The sequence below is a fragment of the Pempheris klunzingeri genome, chromosome 24 (genome assembly GCF_042242105.1).
Source record: "Pempheris klunzingeri isolate RE-2024b chromosome 24, fPemKlu1.hap1, whole genome shotgun sequence".
Lineage (NCBI taxonomy): Eukaryota > Metazoa > Chordata > Actinopteri > Acropomatiformes > Pempheridae > Pempheris > Pempheris klunzingeri.
Window position 1 is genome coordinate 2,979,820 of NC_092035.1, and position 13,901 is coordinate 2,993,720.

Sequence of the window (13,901 nt, forward strand, 5' to 3'; positions counted from 1 at the left end):
TCTGGGTAGATTTCAGTGAAAGAGACAAGTAAGAAGAGCCTTACTAAGTGTCACCGGATGAAATATCTCAAAAACCATTGGAGGGATTGCAATGGAATTTGTTGCAGACGTTTGTGGTCCCCAGAGGATAAATCTCAGTGACTTTGGTGATACTATTCCTAGACTATTCCTCTAGTGCCACCATGAAAAACCAATGACATTCCCATCAATCAAAAGTACTTTGTGTTCAATGCTTCTTAGTAAATGTTGCCATGCTAGTTCAAAGCAATGCTGTGTCTCGTAGAGCTTCATGGCTGTTGTCTAGGTCTAATATTGTCATGGATTTACCCCTAAGGATGTGGAAGAGGACCGAATCCCTTTGTCATACAGGACTACAATGCGTTACATCAGGTATTTGTCTGTTTTATGATCCTATTCAAACAATAGTTACTATCTGTTATGCAATGATCTCCTGTTACTCTACAACCTTTTCATCCCATTTCACCTTATTTTCTTTCTCCTTATCACTCATTCCTCCTCTCCCTGCTCTCATCCGTCCTCTTTTTTCCTTTCTCCTTCCAGATATCAGTTTACGGAGGTGTCCCACCCCAAGGGACAGGGTGTCTCTGTTTTTCTCTCACACACATTGGTGTTGTATAACCATGACAACCTTCCACTGGCTGCAGTAGTTTTCCTAACTACTTCTAATTCAAGTTTAAAGGCACCCTGTGGAGTCTTCAGCCACCGGTGGCACTGCGGAGCAATGTCTTCTATTCCTTGTTTCACCAGTACAAGCACAGGAAGGCAATAATGTACCAGTTAAAGAGGAGAAGAAGACAATATGATGACGTATACAAAGTACAAAACATTTAAAAACACTTTATTGCTTACAGGAAATGCATTCAACATGATAATTACAATGAGATATGTGACAGTGAGAGATGTTGAATTTAAGTAAAACTGTGGTTGTTTCTTATGAAACCCCAAACTTATATAATGTTAGTTATAATTCTTAAGATTTGTTCACATCAAATGCATTTTTTGATTGCTAATTCTTTCTAAACACAGTTCTGATCAGCTCTAGATTGTATTTTTTTTTGTTTTAAGCAGCCATGGGTTTGTTTTTTCGTTTCATGAAATCAATTTAATTTTCAAACTGCGGTGTAATGAATGGGAACAAATGGCTTGCCTGCAAGGTAGGAGGAAATCAATTTTAAACTGGCATCTAAACAGCAGTCAGTTTATACCACACGCTGTCCAGGATTCAGAGTGAGAGCAGGACACACTGAGTGTATGAAACAGATGAATCCTCATCATTCTTACAAGCTTAACACACATATATCAACAGTTAACCTTATCTTATATATATTATTTTGTGTGTTTGAATCCAGTAGTTTTCTGATTGGTTGGGCAGCTGTTGATGCAGGTCATGACAGGCGCCTCTCCGATTGGCTGTTGGTGCAATGATGCAGGCATGACTCATCTTCTATTCTGAGCTCAAGGGGTGACTTGGTGTGTGACCTTTTGTCTCCTTGGTGACCACTGTGATATCATCATCCCTCCAAACATCCATTGTTGTTGTCATCCTCTTCCTTCTGCCTCCATCTGTCTCTCAGGTTTATTGGCATCACACGGCAAATGGGGTGGAGAACACACGGTTTATGTGTCTGTGTGAGTCAATGATAGATTCAGTCTCCACCACATTATCACTACCACACAATTACCATTGGTCCTCATACAATCTCTCTTTCTCCCTCCTTGTGCTGACCCTGTTAAGAGGCTTGAGTGTATTCACTGTAACACCCACCCATGTTGGTGAATATAAATTCATACTTCAATATTAATAACTTAAATTTTCCTGCAGCCTGTTAACCAAACTAGGTATCAGGGCTGGCACAAGACTTTTTAGAGCTCCAAAGCAGCTACAACCATCCAGCAAACACACCTCAAGAAGCTACAATGTCCAAAAACACAACAGAAGAAGAGAAAGTCATTCATCTGTTTACAGTGCAGCCAACCAAATCGCAGGCTAAGAGGATTCATCGTGTCACGCTTTTGACTTCTTCTCTTGGGTGCATGGGCGAGCAATTTAAATCTTTATACTCTTTATACACGTGAACAAAATCCAAATACATTGATGAAAACATGCTGGGCATAAATAGTCTCAGAAATGGGGTCTGATATAATGTAAATCTTGAGTATTGTAACTTAAAAGCCAAAATCTGTAAGTACTTTTTCATCTTTTGGGGGTCTGTGGTTGGTTGGCTGGTTGGTGGTAGCTGGGTGGAGTACTAGATGTATAATGAATGGTGGTGGGGGTGGGCAGAGTGGTGGGAAGGAGTATAAGCACACACTCAATCTTCCCATAATACCTTTATGAGTTGGTAGAGAGCAGTGTGTATAAACAGTGTAGTCAGACTCTTTTTTTCCTTTCTCTGCTCCTTACAGACAAAAAAAGATGCCAAAAAGCCCAATGTTTTCTCTCCCCGTTATAGTCTGTTTTATTTTCTATCGTTCGCTGAGCTGCTTTTTCCTGTCTCTCTTTTTTCAGATGTCTCTCGCAAGATCATAAAGTTCACAAGTTCAGAGTGAGCAATGAGGAGGGAGAGATACATGGAAAGGAACACAGAGATTTAGCCGAATGATGCCAAAACTGTAATCAAAGCCAGTCGCATTCTTTACACACTGTTACATCATCTACATACTCCTACAACAAGGGAAAATTAAATTGTTTTACTCAACAAACTCAACAACCGATGGCCTGCAGTGGTTCACTGATTGTCTGGTTAGATTCTAGTGTTTCAAAATCATAGAAACGACCTTAAGTTGACAGTAAAAGTGTGCAGACACCTGAATATTACACTAATATCATCTTATTCCAAAACCATGGGTAATAATCTGCTGCCACAACAGCTCTGGGAAGGATTTTGGATGTGACTGTATGAGTGATGTGGCCTGGCTCTCTGTGAACACATTAATTTATCCCACCAGTGTTTGATGGGGTTCAGATCAGGACTCTGCAAGCAACTTCTCCTGCACTTAATTGGACAAGGGGTGTTTATACACCTTTGGCTAATTACTGTATTTGAAATTGTGGCGAGTCTGCAGCAGTTTAAATGACAATACTGCCCTCTGCTGGAGAATGGAACTGAACAAACTAAGAAACTAACCCCTCACAGCATTTTCTGTCATGTAAATTGCAGCTGTCATGGAGTTTCAGCATGCATATGGCTTAAACAGACTGCTCTTGCAGCAGTGATGTTATTGTGCACACACGGACATGCACAGTAAATATTCCTAAAAGTAAGTAACTGAGTTCTGTTCTGTTATTTCTGCCCTAACTGCACAGATATTACTGTCCTTTAAAATAACAGGGTCTCTATCTACAATTCTACTGACAGAAGGACATCATCTGTCCTTGGACCCTGTTATTCCCAGAGAAAAAAGCAGTTTTCTCCTCTAATTAAATGCCCAGGCCCATTAAACTGCTTTTCAGAGAGGTTCAGATTTCTCCCTCTAATATTTTATGCATCCAGATCCAGCCTGTCCTTCCAGATGTGCAGAGAGTTTACATGTTCTACAGTGATGTGATTTGAGTGCCAAAACATTTGGACATTTTTGTGATGTTGCACTTGTCCTGCACAATCCTTCTGGTCATTAGAACACAGTTTTCCTCAGATGTCCCACTGTGTAATAACCAGTGGATTGTTGTACTTGCTGTGGTCACCACTGCATGGTCTTGGATCGGGTCAGCTTCCTGGTCAGAGCGTGGCGAACAGTCAGCATGTAGGAGCGGCGGTCAGGCAGAGGGCGCTGCTGATCCAACACCAGCCTGTCACACACACACACACACACACAGGAGGGAGAAAACATCTCCATCAGCTGTGATTTAAACATCAGTGAAGAATGTAAAGCATGGCATCTCCTGCTGGACAGTACATGTGTAAAACTGTGTCCCAATTCCATTCTATTACTATATTACTACTTTTTTTACAGTTTTTGCAGTTTTATTAACAGGAAACTAGACATAATGAAACTGTGTCTCTAAATTTGCCAATTAAACTTCAGCAAATGTGTATTTCACTGCAGGAGAACAGTGTCTAGAAACAGATCAGATATGGTGTCGTTAAAAACTGACCACGCTGTCAACTGTGTGAAGTTATAAAACAGCCGAACCAAACCTGATGAGCTGAAACACTGCTGCTTCCACGGCTAAAATAGCCTCTGCCACTGACAGCTCCCTGAAAACACACCTACACACACACACACACACACACACACACACACGAATCATTACAGTTTCACTTAATTAGCAAATATGACCACAAGCCACCAGTATTTATCCGCTGACTAAATTAGGCCTGTACTTTACGAAAAGATTCACAAATAACATTTAATTTACTTTTTAAGATAATTGAACACACACACACACACAGAAACCTTAAATCCTTGGCCAGTCTCTGTCCTTCCTCTGTGGTGACCTCCCTGCCGATTTCCAAGTCTGCCTTATTGGCTACCAGCACTGTAGGAACAACTGACACACACACACACACACACACACACACACACACACACACACACACACACACACAAAGTGACGATAAACTGGCAGGATGATGCTGTGGCATGCAGAGTTTGTGTCGTTAACGTGTTACCTACAGAGCACAGGATGGCCCACCAAATATGGAGTGTATGTCAGCCTCATCTGTGTGTGTGTGTGTGTGTGTGTGTGTGTGTGTGTGAAGGTGACAATAGACAGACGTCAGACAGAGCTAGAACAGAGACTCGCTGAACTTAAAGAGCAAACACAGTGAACACAGTGTTCCTGCAGAGATCTGTTTGATCGTCTACGTTCAGTCTCTTTACACACACGCACGGTCGTCGCTAGCGATGCTGATGATCATATTTTGTGGGAAAAGAAACGAGAGCAAAAGGAGTTCACATAAGTGGCCTGATCTCCTGCCAAAACCTTGCAAAAGACAGAAAGCTCAGCGTGTCCTGACAGTTAGTCACCTACCCAGGCTCTGTTTGGTTTGGTCGATGAGTTTCTTGATTTGAGACACCTCCAGGAAAGTGAGGCGCTGTGTGATGGAGTAGAGCAGCAGGAAACCATCTGCCCAGCGGATGGAGGACTCCAGAGAAGCCACAGAGCTCTCCTGGAGGACACAGTGTCATATATTATAAAGCTACATTAGTGTATTTTATTGTTTATTGATTATTCTAGTTATTTCATATAGTTTATATAGCTTTAAGTATTATACACATAATTTATCTTTTCTAATTGTGTATCATTTGTAGTTTATTTTGAAAGGTGCTATATGATTTATAAAAGATAAAATGTATTATCATGTTTTTTTTAATGATTTGATTGGTTTTGGTTGTGGCTAAATACACAAACTTTCATTGCCAGCACATATTATTATGTAAAAATAAATGAATAAGAATTTACCTTACAAGCTATATCCAATATCTCCAGATCAACAGTTTCCTGGTCGACCACCCGACTGCATCTGTAGGTCACCTCTGAAGTAACACACACACTTATCCAGTCAGTGAATAGCGTAGGGTAAGTGTGGTCCAGTTATATTTCCCATGCGATAAATATTTACCCTTCTTATGGTCGTATTCACCAATGAAGCGCTTGGTGATGAAACGCACACACAGGGCTGGAGACACAAACACACACCAGAGTGAGCTCCTGCATTCACACACCTGAGGGCTGATTTGTCCTGTGTCACTGTCGCCTCCTGATGATTCTCCCGTTAGTAATGTCTTATTTAAACAGATACAGAAGTGCTTTCTGTGGGTGCGTTTATGTTTGTTTGACGTCTGCGTCTGCTGTTTGAGGGCTCACTGTATTTCCTCTTGGCAGGACACACTAAAAGGTTATTTAGGCTCGGCCAAGCTGTTATTCGACGCTTAACAGATGAGAAATTACGGCGCTGCATGAATTAAAGCTTGGTTTTAGCTGAGTTTTCTGAGGATATGCTTAAAACTTCAGGTCTTGGAATGATGTTACGAGCCTGTAAGGGTATCCAACTACATTTCCTCTCTAGATTTTTGGCAAATTAGAGAAGCATTCTGCATCTTTCCCTTTTCAAAATACAATAAAACTCACACATAAACTAAAATAAATCTGCTGTATACATGCTCACAGCATTTAAACGAATGTCAAACTTGGTTCTAATTGTCTGTGTAATATAATAAACTATATATTCTTTGAGGCTTTAAGGTTTTTTATAACATTAGAGGTCATTTAATGGTCTCTCTTCCTAAATTATGGTCATGCCACCATGAAACGGCTGGAAACATTTACGCTTCGATGCTCAGGAAGAGGGGTCAACGCTAGACCTGTGTCAGTTTTCCATATTTAGCAAAACGTCCTAAACCGTGACCAAAATGCACCCCTGCTTAAAGTAGAGCTTTTCACATGATGCTGCTGTTTCTCTGTGCAGAATGCTTCCTCCTGTCGTCTGTAATCTACCTGTTTTCCCAGTGTTCTGAGCCCCCAGGACGAGGAGTTTAACTGGGACCATTTTCCTGTTGGGTCCAGCGTCAGTCCTCTGCCTGTTCCTTCATGAAAACCCTACAGGGAAGAAGAGAGGAGGCACAGTCAGCTATAACCCTTTACAAAACTGAACTACATGCAGAACGCAAGAGCAACTTTATGTAACACAATCTACACGTACATAAGGAGAAATCCATAGGTATGACTGAACTACTTTATATGCCGCAGTAATACTGACCTTTAAGTAGAAATGAATTCCTGATATGGAGAAAGGTGCAATAATGAAGTCTGTGTTCAGACTCAGACAGTGAGCAGACAGGGAATGAAGAGATGGGACTGTCTTCTCTCTTTTTCTGTGTGTGTGTGTGTGTGTGTGTGTGTGTGTGTGTGTGTGTGTCTCTGCTTCTGTTTGGTTATAAGAGCTCTCCTCTCCTTCTCTTTCAGGGAACAGCGTATGACAAGAGCTATTTGTCTGGAGGAACAGTGTCCAACTCCAGACACTGGTATACCACTCTGTATCTATTCAAGACACATAAAAGCACTCAATTTAGTGACTTCAGAGTCATTCCCCAAAGATTTGCCCTTCTCCTGAACTAAAGATAAACTTACTGACATCCAGCTTCTTCCCCAAATACAAAATGTTCCTTCCAATTCACTATAATGGTTGTCAGACTGTCTCATAATGATTATAGGAAGTTTGGTATTATCTTTTAAGTGTTTTTGAAAGAATAGAACTTCTCCAACTGTATAAGTACTTTTAAATTTAAAAGGGCCAGTTCATAATTTCAGAAATTGCATTTGTTTGATTTCAAGATTCATACCACTCTGAGTGAAATCGATTTTCTCTGCAAGAATGAAGCTTATTTCCCAAAATGTCAAGCTCATTTCATGCAGTGACCTGTGGATTTTTTTGCAAAGACTGCCATCTGTCTTGTGCAAAAAGCCGGATTCGACCATATTTCATGGGGAAGTATTTGGCAAAGGCTGCCAGGAAAGTTCAAAAATAGCCGATGTTTTAATGTTTGAGGTGTAACTGTTTGTTGGTACGATTTAGACAAGTTAGACTTTTAAAACAGAAGGGGTGGAAGTTAGAGTCGCAACTTTAAGATACAATAAGGACGTGATGAGCCGACTTCAAACCAAAAATGCAACCAATGAAAACCAATCAAAGTAAAGACAATTTGTACGTTTTTATTTATATATGTTTCTCAGTTATATTCAACAACGATCGCTCTCGGGTGTGAAAACGATTTAACTGTATACAACAAGCATCAAGGACAACTTTAAGTTAAGGAGCGACGCCGAGTTCGTTCAGAGAGCTGTTTTTCGGTTCAGCAGAGGAGAGAGAGAGTTTACTGTGTGCCAGTGTTTTTGGGTGCTCAGCAAACTGAGGGCTCTTCGACTGCGGCTGCGCCTTCCGTCAGGGCTTTGACGCATTTGGCCATCGTCTGGGAGGCCCTGCTGATGGAGTCTGAACACAGAGAGGGATTAAGGAGGTTATTTCACATTTTTAGATTCATATTTTTGCCTGTGCAAAAAAAAAAAAAGACCACACTATACACTAAATACCAACCTGTCATGTAGAAGTCCTTTGCTGTGAGTTGAGGTGGTACCAAAGGAGCCGCTATGAGGTCCTGGTTCACAGTCTGAGTGAGGATACAGAGACGGATGCTCAAAACATATTCACAGCTGTAGCGATTATTTGGCGAGCCACTGTAACCTCCTACGCTTCTAAACCTGGCATTTTTCATACACAAAAACGAATAATGTGTACATACCGTGGCAAGTTCATTCGCCTGTTTGAAGTAGTTCGCCTCCTCTACATCGTCGTACCGGACCAGATTAGGGGAGACCTCAGCTAGTCTGGATCGGACCTCGTCCAGAGAGTCGTAAGGCAGCGCCACGCCGGACAGCTGCAAACACACAAAGATTATTAAAGTTTCTCTTTAATAAATGCTAACTAACAGCATGAATTCCAGATGTGCTGCGTGAGCGGGATCCTGCCTACTTCAGATATGGCCCTGATGATCTTCCAGTCCTCTCTGGCCATTCCAGGAGCGGTGACAGCCACTCGTGTGTGTTGGCTCCTGCCTTCAGTGTTGACGTAGGTGCTGTTTTTCTCTGTGTACGCTGCTCCGGGGAGGATGACGTCCGCCATTGGTGCTCCTACGTCACCATGGTGACCTGGCAGGGTTGAAAATGACTTTACTAACTGAAATCTTTACTCTCATGGTAGCAGCTAAATGTGTGTGTGTTCTGTGTGTACCCTGGTAGATGATGAGGCTGTTTTTAGGAAGGTCAGCTCTGGTGATGCAGCCGGCATCAGCACCCAGCAGGAACAGGACTTTGGGTGGGTTATTTCTGATGGCATCCACACCAGCCTTGTAGCCCAGGTCCAACGCAGCCACCTGACTGGCCACTCTGCACACACACACACACACACACACACACAAGCATGAAGCATCTACTGTGCTTTGATCAATCAATGTCTTAAAATGAGTCCACACCCTTGAGTTGTACCTGTGCAGGATGTTGAGGACTTTCCACCCCTCTTCCACTCCACTGCTGGTTCTGGCGTTCTGAGCGATGGTGGAAACGTTGCTCAAAATGGCAGCTCCGTCTTCTCTCTGCAGGGCGCTGCTGCCCACAACCACTACGGGACGTTTAGCAGCCGAAAGGACCTAAAGATGTTGAAAAGAGACATTCATGCGAGAGCTGCCAGAAGAAGAAGAACAGGTCACACCACTTCATAAATCAGAACCAGAGTTCCCTCCACGGCAGACTGAGTGTGCCGATTACCTGGCAGAAGGGGTGTGTGCCGTCAGCCAGCTCCTTCAGGACTGAAGTCTCCTCTCCCAGATGGTCGTACGAGAAGCTCAGATCGACTTCGCGTCCCACCATGGCGACGCGCAGCTCGTTGTGAAGCCAACTGACAGGGGGAGAGGAACCCAGATACATAGACAGTTACGGACAAACTCAAATGAAAATGACAACAACACGAGCAAAAAGTGTTTCACAATTAAAGGAACAGTTCAACAACTTATAAAATAAAGTTCTCTGATTAACACATTATATCCTATATGTTTAAAGTAGCAGTTTATTAACTTATACAAATCCACAAAGAGTAAAACCGACTAGTCCTCGGCTCTGAGCAGCTACCACACAGCCAGCAGAGATCGCAGAAGTCGCTCCTCGCGCTTGGGTTTACCTTTTGCGGATTCGGGCGTTGAAGAGTGGGGCTTCATAGCGTGGGTTAGTTCCGATGAGCAGCAGCAGGTCGCAGTCCTCGATGCCGGCGATGCGAGAGTTCAGCAGGTAGTTGGAGCGCAGGTCAGTGCTGCAGGGAGAGAAAGGAAAAAAGTCAGCTACTAAAAAGACTGCGTGAACCCTTTTATGTGTTTTATTCAAACCATCACAGCAGCACAGTCTCACCCTGCTCCTGCCATCGGGAAGAGCTCCTCAGTGCAGAGGCTTTCTGAGTTGAGTCTGTTGAGGAGGTCTTTGAGGGCGACCAGAGCTTCAGCGTCGGCCATCCCTCCTGCGATGGCTGCGACGTCGCTGCCCTGCACGCTCTGCAGCTACACACACACACACACACAGATTTATGCATTCAGAAACAGGAAGAAGAGTAAACACAGGTTGGTTGTAGAAGCAAACACACACTTACTGCTCCGGCAACACGAGTGAGAGCGTCCTCCCAGGTGGTCGGGATCAGCTGACCTGAATCATCCTTCACCAATGGCTGGGTCAACCTCTGCCTCTTCAGGCCATCATATGCAAACCTGAGGACACACATTTAGCAACATGTATTTCTTAAGTGGATTAAGTTAAAGACTTATGCTAAGACTTAGGCACCTCTTAGGCGTGTTTGTATTTTACCTGGTCTTGTCCGAGATCCATTCTTCGTTTACGTCTTCGTTCAGTCTAGGCATCACCCTCATCACCTCGCCGCCTCTTGTGCTCACCACGATGTTACTGCCCACAGCATCCAGCACATCAATCGACTCGGTTTTCCTGCAAAGGCGACAATGATGGAGCTAAAGCTGAAACAAACAGCTTCAGGGTCTTCAAAATGAAACACAAGACGCTTCCCTACCTGGTCTCCCACGGCCGTGCGGTGAAAGCATAGGGTTTCGAGGTGAGCGCGCCGACGGGGCAGATGTCGATGACGTTGCCCGACAGCTCTGACATGAACATCTTCTCCACGTACGTCCCGATCTGCAGGTTGTTTCCTCTTCCTGTCGTTCCCAGGTCCTCGACACCTGCGATCTCACTGGCAAAACTACATTTAAAAAAAACAACAACACAGGAATGCATGAGTGTGAGTATTATAATATTATATTAATATATCATTGTTGGATATATATATATGAATATTTATGATGTATTCACCGGACACAGCGTGTGCACTGGATACAGCGGGTCATGATGGTTTTAATGAGCGGCCCGATGTTTTTGTCCTCCACTGCTCTCTTTCCCTCTAAGAACCGACTACGGTCTGAACCAAACTGCATGGACTGATCCTGAGAACACAGCAGGCAGAGTGTAAACAGGGTAAAGCAGTGAAAATGCTCTAAAACGTCAAATAATACCAAAAGTATCTGCATGACTAGTGTGGTATGTTTTTGCAATTTGGGTGAACTGACCCTTAAAACTAAGGGGACACATGGGAATGAATATCGAGTCCCAGATTTGAGGTGTTATAAACTAATCCGTGGTTACCTGTAGGTCACACTCTCCTCCCTGATCACAGATGGGGCAGTCAAGCGGGTGGTTGGCCAAAAGAAACTCCATCACTCCCTCTCTGATGAGACACACACATGCAAGCATCCATCAAGCCTCTTAACCAACTCTTAACTTTAGTTTGAATCATATTTGGGTGTTTGAATTTGTACCTGGCTTTGCGGGTCTTCTCTGAGTTAGTGAGGATGTTCCAGCCCTTCATGACGGGCATGGCACAGGCTGCTACCGGCTGAGGAATACAATTAGACAAGAGCAGAGTACGCACTTTTAGTCAAGTGGCCCCTAAAAGAATTTGCCTGCAGACAATCAGATGGACTCCGTTACCTTTGGAGCTTTCTCGATCTCCACCAGACACATACGACAGTTTCCTGCCACTGACAGACGCTCATGGTAACAGAACCTGGGGATCTGGATTCCTGCCTTCTCACAGGCCTGATGGAGAAAGAAACCAACCAGGAAACAACAGAAGCTTTCTTAGGTTTGTAGTCTTTAAATCACACTCTGCAAACTACAAAAACTAAGTTTGAGAAATATGTGAGCATGTCAGCTTGTTATTTCTTGCAGTCTGTTTGTGACCCAAGATTTAAAGCTTACCTTTACTATAATGAAATGAAATATCTGTATTAGTTTGCAGTGAAAAGGTTTCTTACCTGCAGCACAGTGGTTCCAGGCTCCACCTCCAATGGTTTCCCATCCACAAACACTTCTACCATGTTGCTGGCAGCACGCACTGAAGTGCGCACTGGAAGTAGATACACAAAAGGTCAGATTCTCAGATTTTAATGACCAAGTTCAGTTTAATTTCAACCTAAAAATACATTTTGCTTTGCTAAAAAGGAAATCAGGGGGAATAGATTATAGGACAGACACTGCTTTGAATGATCCATCTTACATGGTATTAAAGTGTAAAAGCTCTCTTCAAAAATACTACAATACTACTTTTGATTTTAAATACACGTGCGCTAAATAAAGTATTGTATTAAAATGTTGCAACTGACAAATTTCACAATATTAAAACAATATTGCTTGAAAAGAAATCATTACAAGCATACAAACAGGTTACTAAATTGCAGTGAGGAGAATAAATGTTAGTTACCTTAACCTTGACACGTGCACAAACACAGATGTTTATACAGACACACACTCTCACTCTCACTCTCACACACACAGACACACACACAGGTCTTACCAGTGTTGGAGGGAGTCAGGCTGCCCTTGGCGGCTCCAGCCAGAGCTCGGCCTACAGTCGGCAGTCGCAGCATGACGCTGTGAGAGGAAAACGGAGAGAAAGCATCCAAACTATGAGCCCACCTTATTCTCATGTGATGCTTAATCGATTGTTTCGGGTCAAACCACAATTTGTTCAACATTTATTGATAAGATTGCCTGACTATTTTAAGTGAGGCTGCCTGTACTGCCGGGAACATACAGCACAGCGATCTTTAAAAAGATCTGTACTTGTTGTTTTGTAAAAAATAAAATGTCTGTGATTCATAATATGTATTCTGTTTCGATTAAGTACTTTTAAAAAAAATTATATTATATTAGTATATTATTATATTTCAGATGTCAAGCAAGGCACAGCTGCATATTTTGAACATTAATAATGTCTATTAAAAGTTGAATTAATTCTGCTTTTCAGCCCAATGATATTAAATGATGATGATGATGATTTTCAGACAGACAAAATAAATAATCCTGTCCCATATTTAAAAAAAAATCATATTGGTGAACTTTCACTGAAGTTTATTATTCATATAAACTTATTAAACAGTCTCATAAATGCCTACAGGGTCATTTGTATATAAGCAGAGCCACTACAGCTACTGCTAGTTAGCTCAATAGCTATCACTGTCAACAATAACAAGTCATACTCTCACTCAAACACGCATTTAAAGTTTCAGGGGGAAAAAATGCATTTATAGCTAAGTCTAAATTTCCGGAACACACAGAGTTAGTAAGATGCTAAACATGTTTGCATACAATTTGTGAGTAAGGTGGACAGAAGTAGCCTAAACCTCCCCAATGAGGACTCCTTGCTTGCAGGCTAACGGCGCTAGCTACGAGCTACTCAAGGACAAGGACATTGCAATTGTGTAAAAGGGTTACTGGAGGTAATAACGTCAAATATTTCATTTTTCTCTTGTTAGCTGATTAAATGACATGTATATGCAAATGTCTGTAGGCGCATAATGTGTTTCTGGATCTTACCTTTCGCTATTTGGCCTTCTTGACCAGAACAGCGGTTATCTGAATTTTACCAGTCAGAGAGCTATGGCGTTGTTAGCGGAAGTGACGTGTTGTCCCACTTCCGTTAGGAGATTTACACAATAAAAGTAACATGACTGTAACGTTTACTCAACCTTTGTCAACATGTCACTGAAAATAACTAATGGTTGAATTTAACCAAGTGTATTTACCCAAGTATTGTACTTAATGCAACTTTGAGGTTCTTGTGCTTTACTTGAGTATTTCCATTTTTACTAATATATCCTTATTCTCCTCTACGATTCAGAGGAAAATGTTGCACTATTTACTTAGCATTTATTTAATTTAGTTAGTATTTGCTATACACATTATAAACCAAGTAATAAATTATATATTATTATTGATTAATCGACGAAGCAGTATATAAAGTAAAATGAGAGCCATCTTTACCAGCAGCAAAATC

At 42.1% G+C, this 13,901-nt stretch overlaps 2 protein-coding genes across 2 annotated transcripts; both read right to left on the reverse strand.

Annotated features, from left to right (window-relative positions):
- Positions 1 to 3,619: 3,619 nt before the first annotated feature.
- Positions 3,620 to 6,833, reverse strand: LOC139223867 (ras-related and estrogen-regulated growth inhibitor). The gene is made up of 8 exons (XM_070855872.1): positions 6,726 to 6,833; positions 6,464 to 6,565; positions 5,589 to 5,645; positions 5,429 to 5,502; positions 4,997 to 5,135; positions 4,420 to 4,513; positions 4,161 to 4,232; positions 3,620 to 3,811 (listed from the first exon to the last, which is right to left on the reverse strand). Exons 2-8 carry the CDS (start codon positions 6,513 to 6,515, stop codon positions 3,703 to 3,705), a joined length of 597 nt encoding a protein of 198 aa, XP_070711973.1. The 5' UTR covers positions 6,516 to 6,565; positions 6,726 to 6,833; the 3' UTR covers positions 3,620 to 3,702.
- An 825-nt stretch (positions 6,834 to 7,658) lies between these two features.
- On the reverse strand, positions 7,659 to 13,514 carry LOC139223745 (NADH-ubiquinone oxidoreductase 75 kDa subunit, mitochondrial-like). The gene is made up of 19 exons (XM_070855732.1): positions 13,442 to 13,514; positions 12,420 to 12,496; positions 11,881 to 11,972; positions 11,555 to 11,662; positions 11,383 to 11,459; positions 11,210 to 11,291; positions 10,880 to 11,010; positions 10,584 to 10,769; positions 10,367 to 10,501; positions 10,155 to 10,269; positions 9,920 to 10,065; positions 9,696 to 9,824; positions 9,287 to 9,416; positions 9,008 to 9,168; positions 8,754 to 8,908; positions 8,496 to 8,671; positions 8,266 to 8,400; positions 8,061 to 8,133; positions 7,659 to 7,958 (listed from the first exon to the last, which is right to left on the reverse strand). Exons 2-19 carry the CDS (start codon positions 12,490 to 12,492, stop codon positions 7,867 to 7,869), a joined length of 2,196 nt encoding a protein of 731 aa, XP_070711833.1. The 5' UTR covers positions 12,493 to 12,496; positions 13,442 to 13,514; the 3' UTR covers positions 7,659 to 7,866.
- Positions 13,515 to 13,901: the final 387 nt, after the last annotated feature.